At 39.6% G+C, this 25,800-nt stretch overlaps 1 protein-coding gene across 2 annotated transcripts in view; it reads right to left on the reverse strand.

Annotated features, from left to right (window-relative positions):
• Positions 1–25,800, reverse strand: part of otud7a (OTU deubiquitinase 7A) — a 91,877-nt gene that overhangs the window by 24,542 nt on the left and 41,535 nt on the right. The window contains exons 2-8 of one of the 2 annotated variants that reach the window (XM_034176468.1): positions 25,131–25,242; positions 19,689–19,703; positions 18,341–18,494; positions 4,085–4,270; positions 3,785–4,003; positions 3,104–3,205; positions 2,520–2,647 (exon numbers count right to left, since the gene is read on the reverse strand). In XM_034176468.1, the coding sequence (XP_034032359.1) occupies positions 2,520–2,647; positions 3,104–3,205; positions 3,785–4,003; positions 4,085–4,270; positions 18,341–18,425 (720 nt within the window). In that variant the 5' untranslated portion in view covers positions 18,426–18,494; positions 19,689–19,703; positions 25,131–25,242. The remainder of the gene's footprint in view (positions 1–2,519; positions 2,648–3,103; positions 3,206–3,784; positions 4,004–4,084; positions 4,271–18,340; positions 18,495–19,688; positions 19,704–25,130; positions 25,243–25,800) is intronic. The other variant, XM_034176467.1, reaches the window with a different exon arrangement.

A 25,800-nucleotide genomic window follows, 5' to 3' on the forward strand; every position in this document is an offset into this window, starting at 1 on the left:
GGTATTGCAAAGGCTTTGTGTCTGTCTGTGTTCAGCATAAGTCCAGTCCTATTACTGCCAAAAATCTTCAAATTTACAGGGAACATTCTTGGACACAGACCTTGGACATGTTCAAAGATGGCTAACCTTGACCTATTTTAAGAGGTTAAAATGCCACATTCTGTTTCAATCTGTTCAGTTTTGTTTTTGAGTGGACGGCATGACAGCCAATCAGAGCAGAGCTGCAGCGTGACGTCAGTGGCTGGTCTCTCCAAAATCGCTTCGTTTTGTGCATTTACATACATGTTTCTCATAGGTAAGTCCCTTCGGCTGCTCCCTCATTTGCACTCGGGGTCGCCACAGCAAATCCAACGTGGATCTGCATGTTGAATTGGCACAGGTTTTACGCCGGATGCCCTTCCTGACGCAACTCCACATTACATGGAGAAATGTGGCAGGGGTGGGATTTGAACCCGGAACCTTCTGAACTGAAACCAAGCGCATTAACCACTTGGCCACCACCCCTAGCAAGAAATAAACACTTCTAAAACTGAAAATGCTGTTTTTTTGTAACCTGATAACTCCTCTGGAGTCATTTACAAGATATTTTTCAGACATTAGCATGCTAACTTCTGCTAACTCAAAGTTAACTTCCTATGGAGTTAAATTTGTCTCATTAATATCTCCAAATGCACAGAGGGTGATCTACAAATATTCCATGATTTGCACAACGTCCCCTCTTATAACTTTAATATTGTTTTTGATTGATAGAGGGCTTTTATTGAACATGTACAAATTGTACGTAAGACAATAGGATCTTAATAATTAAACAACGGCAAATTATAAAGAACACAATGCTCATACGGTCGAGGGTATTTTAGCATTGCATTACATTTTTAAATAATTGGGCATTTTTGTGTTCATTACATTGTTTGAAAACAGAAATAAGTAAGAAATGTGTGACTGTAAGCAACAAATAGCCCCAGCAACACTCTGACCGTATGCCAGAAGCTACAGCCGGTCCAGTTTTGCCATTTTTCCTTGATTAATGACCAGGTATTAATTAATCATTTTCTTTATATGGGTGGTTTTAAGCAATTTCTGCCTAAATGTCTCTTGAACATATGATATGGAATCATTTCCTGGTACCAGCTGGCAACCCCCCCCCCCCCAAAAAAAAAAAAAAACCTTTTTGGACTTTCAGCAAAATAATTTTAATTCAAGTTTGGATGCTCTCAGGTTAATCAATGATGATAAAGAAACTGAAATATTTAGGCAAAAACAAAATTTAATTTAAAATTGTACATTTTTAAAAATGGTCATTTCAGAAACATAAATCAGCTCCTTGGATGTGATGATGTTGCTAAATAGGAAAACTTTAACTGCAGAATGATTCACTGAAGAAATTGACCCCCCAAACAATAGCACATTTGGCACCATTGTTGTCTCTGTTTTGACCCAAAATGAACACAGTGTCCCTTTTGTGGCACAAACGAATTTTGGAAGAAACAAATGTAAATGTAAATTCATACTGGTTTCCACAAATGAAAATAAATAAATAATTTTTTTTAACTTTCACTTTTGATGCTGTGTGCTTCTTACCCTGTGTGCTGCTATACAATGCTACTGGAACCTCAATTTCCCTGAAGGAATCTTCCCAAGGGATTAATAAAGTTGTATCCAATCTAAACTCATCTAACATTTTAAAAAACCCCGCTCTCGTCAGGTTGTTAGGTTATTTGATGCACTGGAAAATGTGTCTATTGCCATGTTAAACAAAAGCTGATAAAGTCACCAACCCATCAATCAAATGTTGTGTGAGTTAACTGCCTAATTCCAGAGATGGTCTTTAAAATTTAAGTAGTGATGTCGCCAGGAAGAGAGGAAGCTTGAAACTATTGTGTACTTTTTCTTTTTTGGATATATGCTAAGATCATAGCATCCTAAAATGTCATGCCTGGGTTCATTTTGCTTTGAAGAAGGTTCCAAGAACTTTCCAATGATATCCATATATGACCATTTTGTTGGGAAATACTCACTATAAAATGCCACAAACATGACTTACAGGGCACTGGGCCTATCCTAGTACTGCTCTGGTTTTAAGTAGATAAAATACTTGATGATTATAGTCCCATTCATCAAATAATTGTTGTGGTACTCCTAGTGACATTTTGAGTACATGGTTAATATCTTACAGCATCACCAGAATGCTTTTTTTTTTTCCAAATATGAATATCTACAGCTTCTTTTGCTCAACCCATCATCAGTGACACAATTTTTCAAATTTCTCAGTTTTTTTTGTTGTCAACCACTTTAATCCATTAGCTTCAGGAGAAGAGAGAGACACCCCTGAGGATTTAACAATATTTGCAGCCGCTGCTAATACACATATCAAAGAAAGACTTTCTTTGCACCAAAAATCCTAGTTTAGTGGTCATGCATGAAGCTAAAAATCTGCATTCGACATGCAAAAGTTAGAAGTGACACACTGTGTGAAGCATTTCAGAGGTGCAATATGCTAGTGTAGACCATCTCCCAACCTCCTTGTTCTGTTGGGTCTGCTGCCATCTCCACCTCCTCTTCAGAGCATCTCTCTCAGCGCCGCTCTTCATCATGGTGTACAGGGATTTCCTCAGCATCAGGTCTCGGTCGTGGAAGCCCCACATCCCTGATCACCACATACAGACACAGCATTATTAGTGCATGACAGGACTTAAAAAAAAATGTAGTAGTCTCATCATTATTTGCTGCTCCAGCAGATGGAAACATGCACTGTCCATATGGACATGCTATCATTCCCTGTCAAATCCAGCACCTGTCTCCTGCCACTTCCTCTTCTACAAATCCCTTCTCTTATTAGTGCGCCTCCCTAGTTTTCATCATATATGCTCAACCCTTCCATTAAATTAAACTACTGTGACAGACTCAGATTTGTCTTTTTTCCATTCTTAGATCACAGTTTAAAGCTGTTTGATTCATATCAGGTATGAATGGAACAATGCCTTTCAACAGTTAAAACAGAAAACATTACACCCATATTTTACATTTCCGCTCCATGACACAGTTATTGCTGAGATGCTGCATGACAAGGTCACTTTAAGTAGAACTGACAGGAGTATCTCACCCAAAGAGGCAGCATGCAGAAGGCAGTTTCCATCCCCTGTGGTGGCGAGAGGAAGCAGCTTCTTACAGCTGGTGCACATGGTGGACCACCAATTCAAACAACCTGCAAACATGCAAAATATGCTAAGTGCTGAATGAAGATGTCTGAAACCACCGTGTCAGCAAACAACATCCAATCAATGTCCAAATACTTATGGATCTGAGAGTAATGTTTAACTTTAGACAGCATGTTCTTATCCATTTTTACATGAAGGCTGCTACAATTAACAGCCCTGATATGTGTCTTCTTTAAGGTGCCCTGCTCTTGAACAGACTTCAGATGAGATACACTTTGGGAACTCTGCAGTCTGTGTGTGAAAAAAAGTGCAAAATATGAGATTCCACCATCTAGTTTCTCTATTATTCCAAACTTTAGCTGAGAGAAGAATCCTGAGGGATCCTGACAGCTTTGAATTAGTTGCTCTCTTGCTTGCAGACAATAGCAGCCCAACAACAGCATCCCCGGTTTATCACTCTCTGTACCACGTTGCTGACTTTGTCTAGGGTTTGCTTCTGATGCTGCATTGTAGGCCATTAAAATTTCAGCATAATCTCAGTAGAGAACACATTAAAATCTGCTTTATACTTCCCTTCAAGGATAGTTATTGTATTCCTGTGCTGAATTATAGCCTGTCGTACTCACCAGCTTGCTCCAGCGCCATCATGGTAGACTGCTCGATCAAATCTCTCTCTATGAAGTTCCTGAAATCCTCACTATAGACACTGAGGTCCGGCAGCTGGAATGTGTAGATGGGCATCTCGAGAGGAAATTGCTCGCTGGTACACTCACTAGCAACATGGAGTCGCGCCAGAGAGACGATAGCAGAGCTGGCGTGGGAGATCCCTCGGGACAGACGCTTCTCTGTGGTTGGAAAGAAGGAAGAATATGTTAGAATAATGGGAAGGAATCAGACGCGACAAAAGACATATGTGCTTTGGTAACCTTGTGTATTGTCCTCCTGCTTCTGCGCACATGGCCTGTCGATCTTGCTGACATGTGTGGGCGTGTCATGTATCTCTGGCTGCTTGTAGTAGCGGCCCTCATTGAAGACCTGTGGCAGGTTGGCAGTGTGGACCTGCCTGAGCTCCTCAAAATCATTGAGAGCAGCACTGAGGTCCCAGTTTTTACCTGCAGAAGACAAACATCGGGCTGATAGCTCACTGATACAGAAGCTTAAGGACTGACATTGACACTCATCATTCCATAATTGTGATTTCATTGCATTTCAGGGAATTGTGTCTTCCCATACATCAAAATGTTGCTTCCTGCTGCAACAGGGTGATACTCAGCACAGTTTACAGTAAACATGGTTATCTCTTGCTTGAAAAAACATCACAATGTTCTTCAAAGTGAAGAGAAAATGGTGGCAAAATGTAAAAGGGCAGCTGACTTTGCAGCAGGTCAGCCAGGTTTCCTCAAAGAGATTGCAAAAAGAAAAAAAAAAAGCCAACAAAAAAACAACAAGGTTTATAATTTCTTTAACTGCATGGTGTGCCCTCTTGTGGGAGATGTAAAGGCACTGCATGATTGTAATGCTGGTAAAATGTATTCAGGCAGCAAAATGAAACCATAAAACAAATGCTTAAGGCACCATGACACTTGTATGAATTCGATCCACACACTGGCATGCAAACTTGCGTGTCAATGAGTAAACTAGTTGTAAACTGTGCGCAAAGGAAATTTTGAAATGTTCAAAATTTCTGACACTTATGTGCCACTTATGTGAACTAGTCATGAACATTGTGCAACCTATTCGAAAACACTGCGTGTCACTCCGCACAGAGCATCTGACCTGAAATTAGATTATGAAGACATGTTACATCTATAATAACATAATTTTATGGATACTTTATCTAACTCATAAGAAGGAATGAAAATGAAACTGTTTTACCAGTCCATTACAATATATATATTATAAATAATTACCTTTGAGACAAGATTCCAAATGCGTTCACCACCACATGGTGAGCATGAGACAACATGTAACTGTAGAATTTCTCTGATTATGGGAGTGATGAGAGAATGGTTTCATCAGCCAAGTTTTGAAAGCAAATGCATCATTGGCTACGTGATATGGCACAGGCTTTATTTTATATAGCTTGGTGTCAAGCGGGACAAGGCGGGGGTGCACTGGCACAACGAACTGTGCGGCAGTGCGGAAATCGAATTTGTGCAAGTATCAAGGTGGCCTAAAACATGATGATGGCAGAAGTCTAAATAAGGTAGTACAGATCTTTGACAGTTCCTGCATGAGTATCCTAGGGTGATACCAGTCTACACATAATGGAGCAGATAACTGTAACAATTGTTCATTACTGGAAACAAGCGCCAAAATTGGAACACATACTCCTCAAACATTACTCTTTTGAAAAAAACTGAGTATCCACTTTAATTTTCAGTAGGCAGCCAGGTAGGGATCAATTAAAGAATTACACAGGGGTCAAAATTTAAAAATGCTCCAATCATATTGAAAGCTATGCCACATTATTTGTCTGATCACAACGATACCAAAAAGGTATAGTTTGGACTATCTATGACTGAATGTTATGGAGTTATGGGGTAAAAACAACAAGAATGGTGACAAAGGTCAATTTTAGTTTGTACAGGGGTTAGAAGTTAAACTTGCTCCAATTTTGGTAAAAAGTGGTGTGAATTATTGGTTGAACTAGTAGGATTAATAAATGAAATAATTTTGACTGTGTTGAATGCTTGGTCTGCAAGGTAAAGGTAGAGCAATGTCGACGTCCATTGGATTCTATGACATGTGACATATGTTACCCTGTAACATGATAACTAAGCATGCCACATAGTGCAAACTATTCCTTTTTAAAACCCTATTAACTCAACCAATAATTTGCATCACATTTTACAATATTTAGAGCAACTTTAACATCTGACCCCTGTACAAACTAACGCTGACCTTTGTTACCATTCTTGCTGTTTTTACCCCATAACTCCATAACATTTAGTCATAGATAGTCCAAACTATACCTTTTGGTATCGTTGTGATCAGACAAATAATGTTGTATAGCTTTCAATATGACTGAAACATTTTTAAATTTTGACCCCTGTGTAATTCTTCAATTGACCCCTACCTGGCCGCCTACTGAAAATTCAAGTGGCTACTCAGTTTTTTCAAAAGAGTAATGTCTAAGGAGTATTTGTGCCAGCTTTGGTGCTTGTTTCCAGATCTGAAGGATTCCTCTGTAAATATTCTGTTATCTGCTGCATTACACAAGACATATAATCCCTTCAGCATAGTTTAAGTATAAAATGGGGTCTCTGTCCTGCTGGAAAACTCTCAAAGCAAGGTCTCCAGGGAGCATCCCACTCAGAAACGCAAACCATCTTCACTGGTTCTTTTTAAACGGAAAGAAGCAGGAGTTCTGCGCTGCTCACCTTATCAATAAGGGTTAAGAAAATTCACCAGATGATTCCAGATCTTGGGGTCTTAAGTAGTGAGGCACCTGTGCACTGAATCATGCTCAGGGAAAGATATCACATGTAAGCTGTAGTCATAACTAATGTTCCCTGATCATGCAAGAATTACACCTCATCTGAGTCTCACTACATAACTGCTCATTGGACACAAAGTCAAACAAAACTTGAAATTAGTAGTGTCAGGTGATTAAAAAATGTATCTAATTAATTCCAAGCTCTGCAATTAATTAATCTGAATTAATTATTTTTATTTCATTTCATTTATGTAGTGCCAAATCAAAACAAAGCTGCCTCAAGGCGATTCACATGAGTAAAATCTGACCTTACCAACCCCTAGAGCAAGCACACAGACAACAGAGGTAAGGAACTCTCCCTCCAATGATGTTGAGGAAGAAACATCAAGCAGAAATGAATCACATCGTGTACAATTCTTTCAGGGAAAAAAACAAACAAAAAAAACATAGAATGACAAGTCACATACAGCATAAAATAAGAGGCTGTCAGAAACACAAAAACAGAAATATTCTGATGTATAAAATGTACATACCGCAAGGTGTATTTATATTATAATAGCCAAGTGGCCTCTGTGTGCATGTGTGTGTATGGCTTCAATCACGGAAAAACTGGGAAGAGCTGACATTTTGTCCTTTGGCATGCTTATGTATTTTGGGTCAAGAATGTACGCTGTGAAAACAGAAAGTTGGTAGGACTAATAGAAAGTAATGATATTAGCTAAAAACAGTGAACAAAGAACATTGTGGTGCAATGCACCACGAGAGGTCAGGGTTTTAAATGATGTTATTGTGGTTCATGTTAGTTTAACAGTGATGTTAGTGTTCTTGATTTATTGTGTTTTTGTAGTTCAATTGGTTTAGTCAGGTAAGTGTCATGTTGCCGTTACCACGAGTGAATTAACTGTCATATTGCTGTTACCATGATTGACAAGGATAGTGCATTTGATGTCTTCTGCCACAGTCTCTGTTTATGGGTTTGTAAAAATAAAAGTGTGCGTATGTGCGATTTAGATTACGGACAAACTGGGGAGAGCTGACATTTGCCATTTGGTATGCTTTTTTATTTTTGGTCATGGATGAACGACACCAAAATGGAATGTTGACAAGAGTAATATGTTTTAGAGAAACTATGGATATTGGTCTTGTTAGAAGAGACGGCATCCATCCCACTTTAGATGGAGCAGTTCTCATTTCTAGAAATCTGGCCAATTTTCTTGGATCCTCCAAACTGTGACTGTCCAGCGTTGGGACCAGGAGGCAGAGCTGTGGTCTTATACACCTCTCTGCAGCTTCTCTCCCCCTGCCATCCCCTCATTACCCCATCCCCGTAGAGACGGTGCCTGCTCCCAGACCACCAATAACCAGCAAAAATCTATTTAAGCATAAAAATTCAAAAAGAAAAAATAATATAGCACCTTCAATTGCACCACAGACTAAAACAGTTAAATGTGGTCTATTAAACATTAGGTCTCTCTCTTCTAAGTCCCTGTTGGTAAATGATATAATAATTGATCAACGTATTGATTTATTCTGCCTAACAGAAACCTGGTTACAGCAGGATGAATATGTTAGTTTAAATGAGTCAACACCCCCGAGTCACACTAACTGTCAGAATGCTCGTAGCACGGGCCGTGGCGGAGGATTAGCAGCAATCTTCCATTCCAGCTTATTAATTAATCAAAAACCTAGACAGAGCTTTAATTAATTTGAAAGCTTGACTCTTAGTCTTGTCCATCCAAATTGGAAGTCCCAAAAACCAGTTTTATTTGTTATTATCTATCGTCCACCTGGTCGTTACTGTGAGTTTCTCTGTGAATTTTCAGACCTTTTGTCTGACTTAGTGCTTAGCTCAGATAAGATAATTATAGTGAGCGATTTTAATATCCACACAGATGCTGAGAATGACAGCCTCAACACTGCATTTAATCTATTATTAGACTCTATCGGCTTTGCTCAAAAAGTAAATGAGTCCACCCACCACTTTAATCATATCTTAGATCTTGTTCTGATTTATGGTATGGAAATAGAAGATTTAACAGTATTCCCTGAAAACTCCCTTCTGTCTGATCATTTTTTAATAACATTTACATTTACCCTGATGGACTACCCTGCAGTGGGGAATAAGTTTCATTACACTAGAAGTCTTTCAGAAAGCGCTGTAACTAGGTTTAAGGATATGATTCCTTCGTTATGTTCTCTAATGTCATATACCAACACAGAGCAGAGTAGCTACCTAAACTCTGTAAGGGAGTTAGAGTATCTCGTCAATAGTTTTACATCCTCTTTGAAGACAACTTTGGATGCTGTAGCTCCTCTGAAAAAGAGAGCTTTAAATCAGAAGTGTCTGACTCCATGGTATAACTCACAAACTCGTAGCTTAAAGCAGATAACCCGTAAGTTGGAGAGGAAATGGCGTCTCACTAACTTAGAAGATCCGGTTGTTCTGTCTGAGTTATTTTCATTGGTTGCTTCGTCCAAACCATTGGCATGTTTATTGGACCCCATTCCTGCCAGGCTGCTCAAGGAAGTCCTACCATTATTTAATGCTTCAATCTTAAATATGATCAATCTATCTTTGTTAGTTGGTTATGTACCACAGGCCTTTAAGGTGGCAGTAATTAAACCATTACTTAAAAAGCCATCACTTGACCCAGCTATCTTAGCTAATTATAGGCCAATTTCCAACCTTCCTTTTCTCTCAAAGATTCTTGAGAGGGTAGTTGTAAAACAGTTAACTGATCACCTGCAGAGGAATGGTCTATTTGAAGAGTTTCAGTCAGGTTTTAGAATTCATCATAGTACAGAAACAGCATTAGTGAAGGTTACAAATTATCTTCTTATGGCTTCGGACAGTGGACTTATCTCTGTGCTTGTTCTGTTGGACCTCAGTGCTGCTTTTGATACTGTTGACCATAAAATTTTATTACAGAGATTAGAGCATGTCATAGGTATTAAAGGCACTGCGCTGCGGTGGTTTGAATCATATTTGTCTAATAGATTACAGTTTGTTCATGTAAATGGGGAATCTTCTTCACAGACTAAAGTTAATTATGGAGTTCCACAAGGTTCTGTGCTAGGACCAATTTTATTCACTTTATACATGCTTCCCTTAGGCAGTATTATTAGACGGTATTGCTTAAATTTTCATTGTTACGCAGATGATACCCAGCTTTATCTATCCATGAAGCCAGAGGATACACACCAATTAGCTAAACTGCAGGATTGTCTTACAGACATAAAGACATGGATGACCTCTAATTTCCTGCTTTTAAACTCAGATAAAACTGAAGTTATTGTACTTGGCCCCACAAATCTTAGAAGCATGGTGTCTAACCAGATCCTTACTCTGGATGGCATTTCCCTGATTTCTAGTAATACTGTGAGAAATCTTGGAGTCATTTTTGATCAGGATATGTCATTCAAAGCGCATATTAAACAATTATGTAGGACTGCCTTTTTGCATTTACGCAATATCTCTAAAATCAGAAGGTCTTGTCTCAGAGTGATGCTGAAAAACTAATGCATGCATTTATTTCCTCTAGGCTGGACTATTGTAATTCATTATTATCAGGTTGTCCTAAAAGTTCCCTAAAAGCCTTCAGTTGGTTCAGAATGCTGCAGCTAGAGTACTGACGGGGACTAGCAGGAGAGAGCATATCTCACCCGTGTTGGCCTCTCTTCATTGGCTTCCTGTTAATTCTAGAATAGAATTTAAAATTCTTCTTCTTACTTATAAGGTTTTGAATAATCAGGTCCCATCTTATCTTAGGGACCTCGTAGTACCATATTACCCCATTAGAGCGCTTCGCTCTCAGACTGCGGGCTTACTTGTAGTTCCTAGGGTTTGTAAGAGTAGAATGGGAGGCAGAGCCTTCAGCTTTCAGGCTCCTCTCCTGTGGAACCAGCTCCCAATTCAGATCAGGGAGACAGATACCCTCTCTACTTTTAAGATTAGGCTTAAAACTTTCCTTTTCGCTAAGGCTTATAGTTAGGGCTGGATCGGGTGACCCTGGACCATCCCTTGGTTATGCTGCTTTAGACGTAGATTGTGGGGGGTTCCCATGATGCACTGTTTCTTTCTCTTTTTGCTCCGTATGCATCACTCTGCATTTAATCATTAGTGATCGATCTCTGCCCCGCTTCACGGCATGTCTTTTTCCTGGTTTTTTCCCTCAGCCCCAACCAGTCTCAGCAGAAGACTGCCCCTCCCTGAGCCTGGTTCTGCTGGAGGTTTCTTCCTGTTAAAAGGGAGTTTTTCCTTCCCACTGTTGCCAAGTGCTTGCTCATAGGGGGTCGTTTTGACCGTTGGGTTTTTTTTCATAATTATTGTATGGCCTTGCCTTGCAATATGGAGCGCCTTGGGGCAACTGTTTGTTGTGATTTGGCGCTATATAAGAAAAAAGTTGATTGATTGATTAGCTAACAACACTGAACAATGGATATTGATATTTACATTCTGGACTCGCACGTCAATTCAGCAGGGGGCGGTAATTCATCTAAATATTAAAAGTGTGCATGCGTGATTTTATTTATAAGTTCAATGTAAGTACATAACATAATTTGTAAATGCATCAAAAATACATGAATGGCATAATAAGGTGAAAACACTTATTTTCATTGTGGTCCATTTAAAAATCAAGTCAGAGAGGCGAGATTGAGATGGTTTGAACATGTATTGGAGGGACCCAGATTACAGAGGGAGAGGGATGCTGAGGATGGAGCCACCAGGCAGGCGGAGAAGAGGAAGGCAAAAGAGTAGGTTTATGGATGTGGTGAGGGAAGACATGCAGGTGGATGGTGTGACAGAGGAAGTTACAGAGGACAGGGTGAGATAGAAACGATTAATCTCCTGGGTGTCACCTAGGGAAGCGGCCGAAAGAAGAAGTATTAATAAACTAATAATGACAATAAAAACAACAATACTGATCATAATAATAAAAAAATAATAATAGTGTGCATATGACAACAAGGACCTAAACAATTTATAAATACATTAAGACAGTAAATTAACATTAAAAAAAATTACATAATTAACAAGAAATAAAAAGGTTGAGCTCTTCTTCTAAAAACTGTTGAGGTCTAATTATTACCACCGTTGAAAAATATCAGCTACCTATTTTATAAACACTACCCAATCTAAAGACCGTGGATCCCCACGGGCAACATGCTAGTTAGAACTTAATTGAGCTTAATTGTGATTGATTGCTTCACTACAAAGTGTAATTTCAAATCTTTTTATCACCCCACTTTAGGTGTTGGTGTGTGTGATGTCACAATTTGCACTTTGCAAATCGGGCTTTTTGTGATGTTGTGCTTTTGAGAAAGAGTGTGTGTGGGTTTCAGTGGGTAGGATTTTATTAATTTGATGTAAAAATTAGAGCATGTGGGGGGGGGGGGGGGGGTGAGTTCTGTTACAAATGTCACTGAGGTCTTAAACAAGGTGTGTCAGTCATCAATAGGACAACATGAGCCCTTTAATTATTTTACTGGATCAAGAGAATTCCATTTTGCTATTTGCTCGCTGAACAATAAAATATGCTTGAATAAACATCATGAGCTTTCTTTTTACACAGTTTGAACTCTCTGAGCCCTAATGACGTGCCTCTGTGTCATGATCAACTTTTCCTCACATTTCTATTAATAGATCAGTGACGGGATGTCACATAGACTTCATTCGACCGCTTCCTGAGAGTACAAGGTCTCACCAAGAGTGTGCATCTTTGTTGTTATTGCATGTCTGGAGACAATCTGTCAGACACAGCCAATTCTAGAGGCCAGAGAATGTTGCATGGCCCCTCCAAATCCAGAATTATTTCAACACTCCATTTGATACTGCTCAAAAATTCAGTTTACTTCTTTTGGAAATGGTAGTTATGAATTAGCTAACAAAGGTTCTTTTTGTCAAGACAATCCACTGGATTTTATTCCACATAATTTTCTATCACCTTCCTAAAAGTCTATGTTACAGACGTCAATTTTCAATGAGATTCAGATGAACTAAATTATGAAACGGTCTTTACCGTGAAGTAAAAAAAAAGAAAAGAAAAAAAACTGTTCCTCTGTAAAATGTTAAAGAAGACAGTTTCCATCCCCACCGCAATATACTGTTGCCCGTGTATTGATGTGTTATCATTTTATTGTTCGTTTTAGGAATAGTTTTTCTGCCATCCCAATAAAATTCAAATAATCCCAAAGGTGTGCCTGCCTTGACCTAAGTGGCACATTATCTCTTCTGTTTTTTTTGTTTGTTTGTTTTTTTGGTAAAAAGGATTTTTGCAAAAAGAATTACAGTACATAAAGGGTGCAATCAATAGATTTCCAGTACAGTACCATGAACCATGATTTGGACGTGCTGATTTGCATACAGTAGTTGATCATGCTTTTCAGTAACTGTATACTGTATAACTGTACTGGCTGATTATGTTACAGCTTTTATTGTTAAAAGCTTTATTAATTACATACAAACACGTGCATTTACACAAGATACCTCTTGAATTAAAAGTGAAGCAGGATGGAAAATGTTTGAAAATTTGTTTTTGAATCAGATTGTCCCCCAAATGTTATATCACTTCTTTTTCCTATGCAACAAACCCAACATGTAATTGTATATATGAGCTGTTTTACAATCAGAGTACATAAGTGGATTTTAAAGATAATGTTTGATTTAATGACAAAGTGGAAATGACCAACAAAGTTTAGTTTGCCATACATGGACAACTACTACTGGTCTATCAGCAGCAATGGGCAATTGGTTTGATATCCCCATTTGCTTACCAGTAGAACTCTAATTCTACAAGTTTTTTACCAAAAATATCTGTCATTTCCATGATGTCTATTTTTGATGGGCTGCCAGAACTATTATTTATTTAGTAGGTAACCACTGAATGGACTAATTTCCCTATCAAGGCCTAGTATATAACAATCTAATTCCCAGGATCATTGCCCAGTGGGGAAACGACTTGAAACAGGCATTAAAAAAATAAGATGTCTTGTCTGTCAAAAATGTCCTCTCTATAAATGGAGTGCATTTCAAACTTAAGCATGAGTGTTATGTAAATCATTTTTTTTTTTTTGAAAGAGGCAATCACTATTTGTGATGCCACAAAAGGATGTGTACCTAATTTGCTCAAGTATCTTTAATATTGGGGTGTAACGCTCGTCTGTCAAAACCTGTCCTCTCCGGAAATTCTTATAGTCCATCACTATTTGAGAATGAAGAAACAATAGCAGTTGTATACTCTGAGTACATACTTACCATCAACTGTTTTTAGTAGATAGTATATATGGGTAGAATTCACTAATCTTAGTCTGTATATTACACAAAAATTATCTTAGTAAAAAAAAAAAAGTCCTCCAGAATGTATAGCAGATCATACCTGTGAGCTCATATATGCAAACACCTGACAGGCCTGAAACTTTGGGCATTTAAGTACCCCAGTCAGCAGTTAGATATGGATGAATAACTTGACCAAAGTAATCACTATGTTTTTTTTTTGTTTTTTTTTGTGCCAGTGACACATACTTGTGAACCCTGACTGTGAAACAGCCCATATACTGACAGCAGTGCAGTTGGCTAAGTGGAATCAGCGTTGACCTACCAACCAATAGCTGTAAATGAGCACCATTCTTGGCTGAGGAAGTAAACTTCGAAGGCATTCACTGGCATCCCATCCAAAGGAAGTTGTAGACTCTTTAGGCAACAAACCTCCAGGGCCTGTGTAGGCTACTGTGCTGTACAGCCCATGAGACGTGTGGGTTTGGTTCATTTGTGGTTATCTTTGAGGAAACCACTTCATCAATAGTTGGATGTTCCCAAAAAAAGATTGTGGGGGAGAAAACTGAGTGGCAGCAATATCCTGACATGCAAGAGGGACCCACACAAAGAGTAACCCAGCTGCGTTCTCTTGGTGCAGTCTCAGAAAATACCTTCCAGGTATGCTTTCATCTTATTATAACTTGGTGTGCAATTGTCCTGACATGGTGTAAACTATCTGTGAAACAGATTTGTCACATTTACCCCTGTAATCATTTAATGGGTGACGTGCTCGCATGCGTGTAACATGAGTATGCTTGTGAGTGCAATAATGGACTCCACTTAAGAGATATGGATGAAGAATTCTCTTTCCTCTTGATGCTCCAAAATGATGCTCAGCGCTCCAGACAAGGAATGAAAAAACACTAATCAATGCCTTTCATCGGAATAATGCAAAACCTATTCTGGCTTATGCATCTCTCTGGTTTCAGCTGCTGCGGAAACAGGAAACAATGTTAGCCTCAGCAACACCACTCATCCAACTAATGGTCTGTAAATGCTGCCGAACATCAGCCTTCACTGTCTGTACCACAGAAAGCATCATCTCAGCTCAGTTCTGGATTTAAAATGGCTGTTGTCAGGAAAATGAATGCAGATACACCGTGAACACACATCTTCCTCCATTGCAAACAGAATCGTTGTGTCAGTGGAAGTTGAGCTTCCATATAATAACTTCTTCAAACATTTCCTTCTTTTCTAGTAAAAATGAGAAACCAATTTATTTCCCTCTAAAGATTTATGTACACTTGTGTGCAAAAGAATAGCAGCGTGTTTAAAAAAGTGAGTAAAGCTCTGATACTGCAGCAGATGAGAGAATATTTAGAGCGGAATCCTGCAAATGGTGATAAAAGCATCAAATTCGGCAGAAATAATCCTCAGACAATCCTCTTTTGAAAAAACCGATTGGCCACTTGAATTTTCAATTGGCGTTCAGGAAGGGGTCAATTGAAGAATTACACAGGAGTCAAAATTAAAAGATGCTCCAATCATATTGAAACCTATGCCACACTATTTGCCTGATCATAAAGATTCCAAAAAGGTATGGTTAGATGGTCTGTAACTGAATTCTATGGAGTTATGGGATAAAAACAGCAAGAATGTTGACAAAGGTCAGTGTTGGTTTGTACAGGGGTCAAAAGATAAAACTGCTCCAATTTTGGTAAAAAGTGATGCAAATTACTAGTTGAGTTAATTTTAGAAAGGAACAGTTTGGACCATGTATCATCCTTACTTATCACATTACAGGGTAACATATGTCACATATCATAGAATCCAATAGACGTAGACCTTGTTTGACCTTTACTTTGGAGACCAACCATTCAACACTGTCAAAACTACTCCATTTATTAATCCTATTAGCTCAACCAATAATCTGCATTGCATTTAGAATTAATAATAATTAATAATTTGCATTCTCGTATTTGCAAGAATCCCCCACAAAGTCCCTCTGTTAAATAAAAGACATGTGCAGAAGAGGTTACAATTTCCAAAAGAACACATCAACTGGCCTAAAGAGAAATGGAAGAATATTTTGTGGACTGATGAGAGTAAAATTGTTCTTTTTGGGTCCAAGGGCCGCAGACAGTCTGTGAGACGACCACCAAACTCTGAATTCAAGCCACAGTTCAGGGTGAAGACAGTGAAGCAGGGTGGTGCAAGCATCATGATATAGGCATGTTTCTCCTACTATGGTGTTGGGCCTATATATCGCATACCAGGTATCATGGATCAGTTTGGATATGTCAAAATACTTGAAGAGGTCATGTTGCCTTATGCTGAAGAGGACATGCCCCTGAAATGGGTGTTTCAACAAGACAATGACCCCAAGCACACTAGTAAACAAGCAAAATCTTGGTTCCAAACCAACAAAATTAATGCCTCGCAGATGTGAAGAAATCATGAAAAACTGTGGTTATACAACTAAATACTAGTTTAGTGATTCACAGGATTGCTAAAAAAGCAGTTTTGAGTTTGTAGCATCAACAGCAGATGCTACTATTTTTGTGAACACCCCCTTTTCTACTTTTTTTTTTACTAATAGCCCAATTTCATAGCCTTAAGAGTGTGCATATCATGAATGCTTGGTCTTGTTGGATTTGTGAGAATCTACTGAATCTAGTGGTACATTGTTTCCCATGTAACAATAAGAAATATACTCAAAACCTGGATTAATCTTTTTAGTCACATAGCACTACTATTATTCTGAACACTACTGTATAAAGGAGTGCAGAAAATGATGGACTGCTCAGCTAGAATGATCTCAAATGCTTTAAATGGCAACAAATCCAGAAAGACGTGGAAGAAAACACAAAACCACCATTCAAGTGTACTGAAGAATAGCCAGAATGGCAAAGACTCAACCAATAATCAGGGTGATCAAAGAAGATCTGAAGTTACCTGTGAGCACTGTGACAATTAGAAGACGCCTATGTGAAGTCACCCTGCTCAGCATGCCGCTCTCATTGGAGGGACATCTCTGCTATTTTGGCATTATGGGATAGCTCACCCACAGATTGAGTTCGCCGGACTACGTTCGCTGCACTGCTTGGCGTGCCGCTTTCATTGGAGCAACAACATATAGAATGTGTCTCTTCCCACACAGATCTCTTTCAGTGCAGCTTCTTGTTCTGACTTTAACACGAAGTCTTTCATCGGCAACTGTAAATGGTAATCAAACCATTCCAATCGTATCTTTCTGAACTCTTCCGCATCAAAATCCATCATGTCAATGTTTACAATGTGCTTGAGCGATAACAGGTGAAGTTGCTCATAAACTTTAAGTTTTTTTAAATATTCATTAGAGCCACTCTTAAAACTTCAGTTATCTTTGTAATTTCATTACTGGTAAATTTTAGAATTAATTTAGACGAGATATACTCATTATCTCACAGTGCTGCGATCAGCATATCCGCTGATACCTTAAACATCACACCTTCATGAGCAAGTGTCACCATAAAATCCCAGCTACACGTACATGAACCAGCCTTAAGAGGGAAGCACCACTTGTGCTGCCATCACATTGCCATCTGTCTTCTGATTCCTTCCTATTTCAGACAGAAGACACGCACAGCAGCTGACTGATGATTAAAGCCAACAGCAGAAAGAAGCAGCAGGCATGATGCAACTGAAATAGGACATCATGTCTGTCTGGTTTGTGCATCTTGTTTTACATTTGTCTGTGCCCCTGTGGCTAAGTGCCAAAACAGAATCCCAAAAATAAGAAGAGTGTGAAAGTGTTGGAAAACTTAATTCTTAAACAACACTCAACAACAAAAAGAAAAAGATTTTAGGACACATAAATACTGCAAAGCACTGCAAACATTCTTCATCCCCTATGAGGAGTGTGAGCAGTGTGCGGTGTGCTATTCCTGTCAACAAAACTCCACATAACTGCAGTTAAGACTTCAGTATTCCTCCACTGCAGTGTGTCCGCAATCTGGAATGCACATTCTTTTGGTCAATGTGAAACTGGCAAAGATTTCACAATTTCTACTTGAAAGAAGGAGACTATAACCATTGTTGCTGAGCTACTTCTTGACGTGGAAGTCAATTCATCTGAGCATAAGTCCGACTTTCTGTTGTTGCCATTTGCACTTTTGCTCTCCTCTGTTTTCTTCCCCAAGAGCTACTATATGTAAGCTAAACAAGTGCCAGGAGCACTCTGCTCCTCAGTGAGTTCCAATGAATGGGCACAAAGCTCTCACTGGGGAGGTGCGCTCATAAAACCGTCACACTAAATCAGCAAAGCTGGCTTGTTGTTGCGGACCCCTGTCGTCTCCTCTTTTGTTTCCTTTCCACTAATTTCCTGTCCTGTTCTGTACTCTCATCTCTGCCGGACAACACAATAAGGAGCTGGCTACCAAAACAGAAATTCTCAAATTTCGACAGAATTTGACTGGTGGATTCCCGTCAGCAGCCTGCATCTCTTACCTTCCAGCAGGTCTCTTGCCAGACCCGGTTCTGCCCCTGTGGACCGAACAAAGTCTGACAGGACCGCGTCCATGTCCAGAGTCATGTGATCATGTGTGTGCGCTGCCCAGGGTGCAGCGGTGGCCTTGGTGGACGCCAGGCTTCACGTTCTCATCTGGAAAACAAACAATGAAGAAAAAAAACTTTTGAATATCACACCTGAAATCAACCTCAATGAAAGCCATCACTCACTCACTTCTACGAGGAAACTGCCAGATTTCAAATCAAACCAAAAACTCAGCCTGCTCCTGCTGATGTGTAATGTTTCGCACAGTGCTGTGGATAAAATTCCACTCCCAGTGCTCCTCCCTGCCTCTGCTAACAGCAACAGCATAAGGTCCAGAAACACAGATGAAATATCAACAAGGCCAGAAGTTGTATCCAGGACACACCTGACTATCTCCAAAGCCTCTGGCCCATGGCCCGTTTTCATAACAACCTTCCTCCTGTCACTGCCACTGGGGTTTCTGCATGAGATCCATCACCTAAAAGCACTTTAGCAGCACTGGACAGCAAAGCCTGGCGGTTGTTTGTAGAGTTGTGGTATGCTTTATCAAGCCTCAGCTGGAGAACATGTTTACATCATGGATAAATCAGACTTCAACCCTAATGAACAACAACAACGACAATCATTGCCTTGTTAGGTTGTAAACAACTGAGATGCACACGTGTTTACGCCCTCAACCCGCGGAATGAGTCGAGTCCATGCATAGCTCTCATTCCACTTGTGGTTGAGTGGGTGACAGAGGAGCGGCCCTCAGAGCGCTGTCAGTGAAGAAACAAACACCCACAGGTTAGCAGCTCTGACAACAGGCCTCTGTGTCCATCAGCAGGCTGCGGACTGAATAAGTCTGGAGGTTCACGCTGCCGAGAGAGAGAGAGAGAGAGAGAGAGCGCGGTGAGTAGGAGAGAGGCTCTAACTCTCAGTGTGTCATGTGACATACCGCCCATCAGGGTTTGGCTCAGTGCTGTGGCGAGCAAGCGTTCAACTCAGAGTAGGATGAGACTGAGGGCTTAGTGGCTGCTGTATGCCATGGGGTCTGCAGAAGTCCCACTGACAGCAGGATGATGGGACAATCAATTTTCATGACTATGACAGAACAAACTGAGAATCCAAACATTCTCAGTCAGTCTGTTATCCATTCATTCAGTCATTTTTTTGAACCCGCTGAGTCCTGTTAAGGGTCAGTGGTCATTGTGTGAGAAATTTCCAGGGTATCGCAGGGACGACATACACATAGAAAGACACCGAATGGACCAGGTTGGGTTCAAACACAGGACCTTCTCACTGTGAGACAACAGTGCTAACCACAAATCCACTGTGCTGCCGACCCCAGATTATTGTCAGAAAAAAAAAGAAAAACACCTTCAGTATCTAGCATGTGAATTATTAATGACTCAAAATTGCATTTAAACTCTGCTGTCTACTTCCTGTCAGCCATGTGCACCGCATGTCCATTATTCTACTGAGAGAATATATGCACAAGTAAAGTCCTACAAACACACTCACGAGTCTGTTCCAAGTGTTGGAGGTCTTGAGGCCAGCCTGGAGGCCGATTTTTTGATGCCTTGACCTCGCTATGCAATGACTCTGTCTTGGCCTCGGCCTCAGTATTGCGCAGCCTCAAAGAGTAAGCAGAGACCGGTTCGAGGCCACTCATTTTCCACACTGTGTACGTGCCAACAACCAAAAACAAAGCACGCCGTGCAAGGTTCGACAGTAACGATTGTCTGCTCGACATTGGCAAGTGAACGATTGTATCGGATTCGTGCTCCAGCCCCCTCTCTTGCCATGCCAGGCAAGAGAGGGGCCTTTCACCCACATGTAGAAAGAAACCTGGTAAAAAAGAAATAACATTAAGGTATTCAATTCGATTAATTTATATAGCGCCAAATCACAGCAAAGCTGCCTCAAGGCACTTCACACAAGTAAGGTATAACTTTACCAAACCCTAGAGCAAACACACAGGCAACAGTGGTAAAGAAAAACTCCCTGTGATCATTTGAGGAAGAAACCTCAAGCAGACCAGACTCAAAGGGGTGACTCTCTGTTTGGGCCATGCTACAGACACAACTGACAATAGAACTATACAGGAAATTTTGGGAGTCCATGGTGGTGCACAGGACAGGAGGCCTGTAGAAGAAGACAGCTACTCCCACCTCTGGATGGAGTGGCACCTCATACAGAGAGGAAAAAAAAAAAAAAACAGAATCAGGCAGCAGAAAGACAACAAATACAGTATAATCTGTTAGCATTAAGCAACAAGAAAAACAGAAGAAATACTAAGGTGATCACTGGCCACCAGCCCTAAGCTTCACTAAAAGACCCAGACTTAAGATGAAGCTGAGGCTGCTACCCACTCTGTTTACTCATAAAATTAATTTCAAAGGGTAGGAAGAATAGTACCATACTATGCCAGTATGCTAGCCATACAAAAGGGCAAATAAGTGCATCTCAAGTCTGGACTTGAAAGTCTACACAATCTGTTTACTGACACAGGGAGATCATTCCACAAAGCAGGTACCCAATAAGAGAAAGCTCTGTGACCCACAGATTTTTATTCATGGCAGGGACACAAAGTAGTCCTGCACCCTGAGAACGCAGAGCCCGGGCCGGTACGTAGGGTTTAATTTGGTCAGCTAAGTAGGAAGGTGCTAATCTGTGAAGGTATTTCAGTGATGTCCCTGTGGTAGCAGAAGGGTTTTTCAGATTCAGGGTTCGCATTCATGTTGTCCTGTTGTGAAATCAACAAGACTGGATGCAATCTATTATATGTAGAATCACTTTGGTATTGCTTGGAATGTCCTTGCACGGTTGACACCCTACGTAACCAGTCCTTCTCACTGTGTCCTGTAAAATAATGTCACCTCAAACCTTGTTTTGATGAAATACAGGGTTCCACAGGGATCCGTCTTAGGCCTCCTGTTTTTTCCTCCCTTTTTATAGCACCTCTGGGCATATACTGTGATTCAAATTGAAATTAAAACTTATTAATTTATATAGCGCCAATTCTCAAAAACTGAATGATTGTACAAGAAGGAGATGAGCGAGGAAAGCCACCAAGACACCCAGACAACCCAGAAGAAGTTATAGGCTTCTCTGGTTGTGACTGGAGAAATTTTGCACAGTATCCCCAGCTTCATAATGAAGTGGTATAGCGAAGGATTTTCTTTCACCAAAACATCAAATCTAGGCTTACATCTCAGCTGTACCTTCTGACTTTCTGTAGTTAAACTTTCAGGTCTTCTTTTTAAGAAAATCCTCCTCTAAACCACTTCTGATTAGCTGTCACTGTGTCCTCCCCAAAAATATCACATTCATGATTTAATAATTACAGCCATTTGTATACACAGTCCCTCCATTTGCAGAACACATAAGTAATTGTACAAACTTAAAAGAATAAGGATTATTAATATTAATGCTGACTGATTAATGATCATTTTACAGCCCGTTTTCTTTAGACAAGTCGGGATGGATACATGAAGATTTCTAAGTCACTGCATATGTCTTAGACGTCATTTACACCCATCATTAAGAAATACAAATTGTACAGTACTGTGTGTTAAATACATCTGGATTAGGGAGTTCTCAAAAACTGAGTGATCCTGCAAAGAGACAAGTGATGGAACACACCAAAATACCACAGTATAGGGTTCTATGGATGTGATTAGAAAAACTGCAGATGGTGTAACGTTTGCCCTCAGTGACACAGCTTCATGGTGGAGAGATGGAAAAAGAAGTGAACTTTTAGCTACAGTTTGCCAGAAGGCACACAGAAGCCTCAAGCCTAGATTTGATCGTTTTCTTTAATGAAAATCTTTCTCTGTGCTACTCCAACATGAAGCTGTGACTGGTGGTGCAACAGACAAAAGTAAGCTAAGGTTCAACAGTCCTCTTTTTCTGTTATTAATTGTGGTGAAGTACAGGTGGTGCTGCTGAACTGAGGACACTGCCAATAACATGGTAATCAATGGAAGACCGAGAAATATTAATGAAAAAAAAAAAAAATCATCCTGTAATCACATGTGCTTCCAAATCTAACCAACTCTTCCTTAACCAAAACATATTTGCTAAAATCCATTTGCCGTACCTTGTTTGGAGATATCTTGGTGATGAGCAGACAGACAAACAAGCCCAAAAACATGATCTCCTTTTTATATCAACGCCTCAATAGATCATTGCTATTTGATTGGTGGATTGTTCTGTATGTCGCATGGCATTGATTATTTGTCCCATTGCTAGAAAAATACTCCATTGTATGATTTACGTCATTTACCCTTCATTTTGGTTCCATATATTTCAATCCACTGATATACTGAGGTGTCACAGAAAACAAATGTTTTCCATTTGTGAAATGGAAAGAATATTTTCATTCATCAAAAGATGGAATGTTCCATCTTTCAACTTAAACATTTTTCCCACTGCACTCAATCATTATTTGTGTACAAATAAAAGCCAGGATGTCAACTCGTTGGAGGACCATTGACGTAACACACATGCTCATAATAGCACACTGGATGAGTCAGAATGTAATGTCGCATAAAATAACAGGGTGCCTCTCAGAAAAATATCAAAATATTGATTTGCTGAGCAAAAACCCACAAGTCTATTGCTGGTGTTGAGACAAAGAAACAACTGAATATTACAAGCAAGACCTCATCTTTTCCCCTAAGAACAGCCAAATTCAAATCAATTTCCCTGTGGGAGGTAATTATGACTCAAAGAAGAAGACGAAACACTCAGCTGCATGGTTTTGTTTTTTTCTCTCCTTTTTTTTCCCCTGTGTGACACATCATTTGAGCCAAGCTGGGACTATCCAATCATATTACTAATCATGACAATTTCCATCTTTGACCCATAAAAAAATTCTGTTTTTAAAAAGAAATTCTAGTAAACTGAATGCTGTCACCAGAGACATTATGATCATTAAAGTGTGTAACACTAGTAAATAAAATGTTAAATGAGCTGACTATTCTAAATAAATAATTATGAAAATATTGCTGTATTACATTATATTTTTGGTGCCATATGCCCAGAGAAATTAAGTCATAAACATGGAGAAATTAGCCTGAATTCACCTGCTGCTGATAAACACTCAAATGACAAGCTGTGAGGAATGTGGACTTTGATGACATCATGGCCCCTTTAGGGCCTCTAGTGAAATGAATGGGGGGAAAACTAAATTTTTTATAGTGTGAAATCAGTGTTTTTTGTGGACTTTGACAGTCAATATGTCACAATGGTTAAAATCTGTGTTTTACAAGGATGCACTAAAATGACTAGTGTTGGTTATTAGGGGGACAGATTTTCCAAAGATAATATTTTGAGGAGTAAAGTGAGAGGTTTTTTTTTTCATGGTGCATCTCAGACAAAAGGCAGAAGTAAAGCCCAGCACAGCGTGAGAATGGTCTTCAAAACATGGATCTAACCACGGATTTTATCCTTTCCTTTTGTGTGGCCAGGAGAAAATTCTTAAAGCGTGTTTCCTCTCCCAAAAGTGTAGAATTGGCCGTGTTTGTGGTTTGTGCCATGGCGTCACGCCATACTAAGCTAAGCTGCTACATACGAGGCACTGGCCAGTCTCGCTGAGGAAGCCCCTTCTGTGATCACAGAGTCAGAGAAAAAGTGACGACGAGTGACTGCTCTTCACAAGCGAGCCGGATGTGGACCAGCTTCAGCGTTTGTGTTATTGGCGGGAACTACCCACTAGTCCTAGGGTCCACTAGTCCTGCCCCTAGTATTAAGGAGAGCATTTTGAAGTTGTCTTCACATTTATAGGTAGGTAGACTATATGTTGCACTAAAGTAGGTTACGTAATGTTACAAAAGTGCGACAACTAAAAAAACTAATTTAATTATTCTGAATTCCTATTAATTGTTGATTTTCAATTCAACAGATTTATAGAAAACAGTACAATTAAGGTGACTAATGGTGTATGTCAAAAGAATCATGTTTTATTTTTGTAAATGGAACACATCTGGATCTGGTTTGTTAGCTATTTGAAAGTATTACATTTTTTTGTGAACTTTAAAATCAGTTTGGGGTTGTAATATATACCATCAAATAATATAAAGGGGTTAGGACAAGTAGACCCTCCCCTACTTGGCCATGCTGAGCTAAACCGATTGCTAAGCTAAGCCATCTGGAGCCGGCTTCTGGTGGAGCAACACTGTTTTCTTGTGGACAAAAGACAGCGCCACACAATGGAGCAATACTTTTACATAGCTTTGTGTACAAACGCAGCAGGTGTGAAAGCACAGATACCACTTTCACGGTATGTAATCATTATCATTCAGCCTTACTGAGACATATGGAATGTTTTTTTTTTCCTGAATATACAATGAAGCTGAGATGGACACAAGTTGATCAAAAAAAAAAAAAAAAAAATCGAAAGGCAAACTAAAGTCATATTACATTTGGAGACAAAAAACAGCTTAGATTGACTATGTGTACTGCAATAAATTATGAAGTGGACTGTAGCTGAACACAGGTGGAGTGACCTTGAGATGGATAATAGTTAGCACCTGAGGTAACATCACTTTTATGGCCCAAAATAGCTCTGAATGTGTGAGCATTTTTTCAGACACTGTATGGCTAATTTTATTTTTATCAGCTAAATCAAGACTCATACCAGTTAAAAAGAGTTGGAAGCCATGATTCAAAATCTGGTATTTAATTTTTTAAAAGATAGTACTGAGTGTAGTGTGATATGCCCTTTAACAGCAGCAAGCATGCTGTGATCAAACCTACTTTCTGTATTTGCGCTAGCGGTTGTTGAGAAGCCATCCGATGACCAGGGGACCGTAGAGACCAGATACAGCTCTAGTCCATGGCTTCGGTAGAGGCAGATGAATGGAAGAGACTGAGGACACAGAGAGAAAGCAAACAGTGAAAGGTTTGACAATGTAAACGTACAGTATGTTTCCCATGTCAGTAAAGCTCCACTGAAATTGAATTGAAAGTCATCCTGCTGAAAGCTGTGGCAGGCTGAGTTCATTGTCATGTCACTGTGAAACAGCCAGCTGACAGTGACCACAGGACTGTTCCTGCAGTAACCACTGAGGCACGCCTCATTAACACCATAGTGACTCATCTGGAAACCATGTTGTGTGACAGTTCATTAACTTTTGACAAAAGATACATTACTCTTGTACAGCAATTTTATATTTATTTAATCACCAAGGAGGTGTATGTTTTCCCTGCATGCCACTGCATGAGCAAAGTATTTTAAGGGTCCAGTGTGTATAATATATGGCTTGATGGCTTTTCAACAAACCTGGTGGAAATACTACTTGGGTTAGTGTCTCTGAATGATTAACTTTTGGAATAGATTGGTCAAAGGTCAAGCATAAAATAGCCAACATAGTATCTCTTGTACCAATGTGGCTACAGATTTGATCAAAAGCTCAGATTAATCAGT

This window comes from Thalassophryne amazonica, chromosome 8 (genome assembly GCF_902500255.1).
Source record: "Thalassophryne amazonica chromosome 8, fThaAma1.1, whole genome shotgun sequence".
In the NCBI taxonomy this organism is placed as follows: Eukaryota; Metazoa; Chordata; class Actinopteri; order Batrachoidiformes; family Batrachoididae; genus Thalassophryne; species Thalassophryne amazonica.